The sequence below is a fragment of the Pyrus communis genome, chromosome 2 (genome assembly GCF_963583255.1).
Source record: "Pyrus communis chromosome 2, drPyrComm1.1, whole genome shotgun sequence".
NCBI classification, from domain to species: Eukaryota; Viridiplantae; Streptophyta; class Magnoliopsida; order Rosales; family Rosaceae; genus Pyrus; species Pyrus communis.
The window spans coordinates 3,076,486-3,079,180 of NC_084804.1; the positions used below are offsets into that span (position 1 = coordinate 3,076,486).

Here is a 2,695-nt window from a genome sequence, read left to right on the forward strand (position 1 = left end):
TTCCACAAACACCACACTCAATCTCAATGGTAGCCTAAATGCATGCTCACTACATGCAACAACTGACAATAGCCAGCTACTGACATTAGTTGTTACGAGTCAGGAAAATGCGTGTTAGTAGCTAATTGCACGAGTTAAAAGGCATATCAATAATGAGGTTATTGGCCACAATTAGGCGTTTTACCCACCCCATACTCTGTACAGCTAACCTTAGTACGTAGCTTCGTGAAACATCATGTACAGACAGTATCATGACATACAGTATATGTTCAGCTTTTAATGTGAATGGTTTGAAAATATCAGCATTCTTCTAAAAACATACTCAAATTCAAAACCAGTTAATGATGCTCCTGAACAATATCGTCAACTACAAAGTACAAATTAAGTTGAAACGTACATCATATAAATGAAAAACCAACATATATATTACCCACATTGCAACAACAATCGTCTCCCATCTCTTGTATACCATTATACCAAGTTAACCCCTTTTTTCCCCTCTAAACACACCATCCCCAAGAACAAAATAGGAAGAAAATAAATCAGTTCTTCTGATCATGGATAAAGTAAACCCACCAACCCCAACCTAGCTAATTATAACCAATACATATGGCAGTTAGGAAACATTGTCATGCACATATATACATATACCAAATAAACACACCAACTTACTGAACTAGAGAGGAAGCTGTTTGCACCAAAGGAGGAGGAGACTTCAGCTCTGTGTAGAAGATGATTACGATTATGATCATAATGATCGTTGATAGTACTCGAGGCAGTGAGACGAAGAAGATCCGAGGTTCCTCTCAGCGCAAATTAGGGGGGATTGTCAACCCTTGATTAATAAAAAACTTATCAAGAGGCTGATTCTCTTATTGCTGCTGACATGATCACTCCGATCCCAGCTCCTGCCATCTTCTTTCCAATACTGTACCCATGAACTTTCTTTTTCCAATTTTTTGTTTTTCAAGTTTTTTTGTTTTTTTTTTCTTTAACTTTTCTAAAACCACACTCCAATTCACTAAAAACCAATAACCAACCAACTAAAAAAAACCCTAAAAATTACTCTAATTAAGGTAAAAGGAAGATTTGAGATCGAAAAATAAGGTTGAGGATGAAGTTGGGTTTTTGCTAGATCAGTGAAGAGACGGAGGACCCAAGATTTGCTGGATCATGCCAATTAGAACCGAGAGTCGATGAGTTCCAGTAAGGAGTAGGATCTGATAGCCCCATTTGCTCCGAGATCTGATTCTGGCAATTCATATTACCATTCACATGACTGCTACCATTGTTATTATTCCACTGTAACCTGTTTTGGCCATTATGATCTTCTACTTTCACGTCTTTCACAGCACCACCAGCCTCGCCGTTGTTTCCTGCCGCTATTTGAAGATCTTCGAAGGGTAGTAAGGACTGGAAGTACTGGTTTTGCTGATGAGGCCCTCTAGCTTGAATATCTTTGAAAGCACCGCCATTAATGAATTTAGAAGCAAGCACAGAAGCCATAGTTGGAACTGTGGTGGATGGGGAAGTACTAAACATGGGACTATAATTGGAAGGAAGTGATGAACTCGAAGCAGGATTAAACCGGTTTCGATAATTATCACTGGACATCATATTAGTACCTGAGGATGATGAAAACCCTAATCCCAGCTGAGCGTGATGATTCAACTGATGAAGATCAAACCCTGAAGCAGTATCCATAAAAGGGTTACTAGACAACCCATAAAACAGCGGATTGATTTGATCGATGTGGGATGGATGTGAATTGGGGTTTGTATTATTATTAGCAGCAGCAGTAGTGCTAGGAACTGAAGAGGAAGAAGAAGTAGCTCCTCCATCCATGGCTGATGATGTTGAAGATGTTGAGCCGGGCCTCTTTACGCGCTTGTTCTTTCGGCACCCTCCACCGACCGGAACGTTGCGGAGGGTCCCACCTCGGGTCCAGTAGCGCTTGCAGGCCTTGCAGAAGTGCCTCGGCTGAGACAAGCTGTAGTTGTTGTAGTAACAGAACTTAGTGTTTGACGAATCGCAGCGAGGGCACTTTAGGGCTTGCTGTTGGAGCTGGAGTTGTTCTTGACCTGGTTTCTCCATTATCCGATTCGCCGGCGAAGACGTGGATGAAGACCTAACGTTATTGTTGTTGTTGTTCAAGCCCTTTTGATGATGAATATCATCGATTTGAATGTCCTGCTGCAACTACAAATATCGAAAGGGAAGGAAGGAAAGGGGAAAGAAAGAAAGAGGGTTAAGGCAGTGGTACTAGGTTAAAAATAACTACATCACAGGAGAAATATTCTGTTCCAAGAGCTAAGCAACAAAAGTTGTGTCATGGTTTGCCTAATAATTGAAATCTAGAGAGAGAGAGAGAGAGAGAGAGAGAGAGAGAGAGAAGGGAACCTGTGGCCATTCGTTAGTAGTTGAAGAGATGAGTAGAGCCATCTTCTCATGATCACAGTTGCTCAACATGTTTTTTCTCTTTGAGAAGGGAATCGTTGAAACAAAGAGTATGCGGACAAAGAGCAGGTGGCGACGTGAGTCTTTCTTGATGGAGTTGAAATATATTATGACTATGAGAGAGAGAGAGAGAGAGAGGAGATCGAGAGGGAATGAATGTGTTGTCTGATTAATATTAGATGAGAATTGGTTAAGGGTTAATTACTTGGAATCTAATTTCACGTGATGGTTGTGGTGT

The 2,695-nt window shown here is 40.9% G+C and overlaps 1 protein-coding gene across 1 annotated transcript; it reads right to left on the reverse strand.

Annotated features, from left to right (window-relative positions):
- Window positions 1–307: 307 nt before the first annotated feature.
- On the reverse strand, window positions 308–2,492 carry LOC137726688 (dof zinc finger protein DOF1.4-like). The gene is made up of 2 exons (XM_068465627.1): window positions 2,401–2,492; window positions 308–2,199 (listed from the first exon to the last, which is right to left on the reverse strand). Exons 1-2 carry the CDS (start codon window positions 2,467–2,469, stop codon window positions 1,132–1,134), a joined length of 1,137 nt encoding a protein of 378 aa, XP_068321728.1. The 5' UTR covers window positions 2,470–2,492; the 3' UTR covers window positions 308–1,131.
- Between the last annotated feature and the right edge of the window lie 203 nt (window positions 2,493–2,695).